The sequence below is a fragment of the Corvus brachyrhynchos genome, unplaced genomic scaffold (assembly GCF_000691975.1).
Source record: "Corvus brachyrhynchos isolate BGI_N302 unplaced genomic scaffold, ASM69197v1 scaffold443, whole genome shotgun sequence".
In the NCBI taxonomy this organism is placed as follows: Eukaryota; Metazoa; Chordata; class Aves; order Passeriformes; family Corvidae; genus Corvus; species Corvus brachyrhynchos.
In genome coordinates this window covers 18,022-19,759 of record NW_008237220.1, presented here as the reverse complement: position 1 = coordinate 19,759, position 1,738 = coordinate 18,022, and the positions used below count along the sequence as shown (strand labels likewise).

Genomic DNA, 1,738 nt, shown 5'->3' with positions numbered 1-1,738 from the left:
GGGAGCGCGGCCGGCGCTGCCTCAGGCCGGGCGGAGGGGATGCTCCCGGGGGCCGGGTGTCCCGCGCTGGGCTTGACTGGCCCGAGACCCCCTCAGGGCCGTGGGGGGCTGTGAGGAGGGGTCAGCCCCCACAGGTGAGGAGTGGTTGGTCCTAAGGTGTTCCCTGGCCAAAATCTCTTGCTTGGGGCCAAAATTTCCTGCCTGAGGGTAAACTCTCCCACCTGGGGCAGGTGTTGGCTTTACCTGGACGGGCTTCCCTCACCTTCCATCCCCTTGGAGTTGGGATCAGCCCTCCTTGACATCCCCAGGTGAGGAGGAGTTTGGTCCTAAGATGCTCCCTGGCCAGAATTTCCCACCTGAGGCCAGAAGTTTTCCACCTGAGTTAGCCCAAAACTGAGGAAAAACAGCCCAAACATGGGAGAAAACAGCCCCGAAAATGAGGGGGAAATAGCCAAAAAAATGGGGGGAAAATAGCAAAAAAAAAATTAGGGGAAAGCAGCCCAAAAATGGGGGAAAAGTAAATCAAAATGGGGGAAAACAACCCCAAAAATGAGGGGGAAATAGAAAAAAAGAAGGGAAATGTAAATAATCATTTAAATCTCTTTAATAATAAAAGAAAAATCCCATTCATGTTTTTTTTCCTGGTGGTTCATGGGAGCAGCAGGGATGTAAAAAGTGGAAATGTTTCGGAAATGCCAAAATAAACATTCCCTGGAGGGAGGGAAAAAAAGCAGATTCCTTAAAAATTCAATAATAAATAAATTAATAACTAATAAATTGATGAATTTATTCTCATTAAGGACCATTTAGAGAATCCCAGCTGGAATTAGGAGTGAAATCCTGATTTTCCAGGAAAAATAATCTTCTTCAAGAAGGATTTTTTTTGGTTTTTTTCCATCCAAAAGAGCCACAAAATATTTTAAATTTGCTGAGATTCCTTGGGAGAGAATTCCCTGCAGATCTGGAAATTTTGCCCAAAATCCCGAGTTTTTAAACCAAAACTCCTCCCTCTTCTGCCATTCCCAAACTCTCCCTCTCCAGGCTGGAAAAAATGGGAAAAATATGGACTAAAAAGGAGAAAATCGGGAAAGAACAGGGGGAATTCGGCCGTGGAAGAACTTTGGAAGTTTCCCCCGGGCATTTAAGGTGGACTTTCGTCCTTTCCGTGCCCTGGATCCTCCCCTTGGCCCCTCCTCTCCCAAATCCCACCCCTTTTTTCTGGATTTCGGACCCTGTCCCGGCGGTTTCTCCACAAAAATCCTCCGGAGTTCCCGGAATTTCCACTCCCAGCCCGATCCAGGATGGGTAAGAGATCCCAAAATCCCCGAAATCCCTGGATCCCACCAGGATCTGCTGCTCTGGGCTCCCGGGGGGTGGAATTCCAGCTTTTGCCTGGATTTAAATATTCCTTTATTCCCCCAAATCCTGAGGTTTTAATTAGGAGCTTTAATTCCTTCATTAAAATCAATCTTTCCTCAAATTAATTGGGATTTTTTTAATCCCTAAACTTCTGAAAACTGGGAAAAACTCCTGGACTTGCTGCTTGGGAACAGGAAGAACCCTCAGGAAAATCCTTAAGGTTCAGAATTCAGCTTTTAACTGATATTTCCCATTTTTATGGGATAAATCCCTGATTTCCAGGATATTTTCCTTGTTTTTTTGAGGCTAAAACCTTGGATTTCCGTGAACTTTCACTTTTGGCTCCGTGGAAAAAGTGGGAGGGACTAAAAACTGGGAC

General features: G+C 45.9%; 1 protein-coding gene across 1 annotated transcript in view; it reads left to right on the top strand.

Moving 5' to 3' along the window:
* Positions 1-1,187: 1,187 nt before the first annotated feature.
* Positions 1,188-1,738, top strand: part of LOC103612046 (selenium-binding protein 1) — an 8,036-nt gene continuing 7,485 nt past the window's right edge. Inside the window, exon 1 of the mRNA XM_008629616.2 lies at positions 1,188-1,305. Within this exon, the coding sequence (XP_008627838.2) occupies positions 1,302-1,305 (4 nt within the window). The 5' untranslated portion in view covers positions 1,188-1,301. The remainder of the gene's footprint in view (positions 1,306-1,738) is intronic.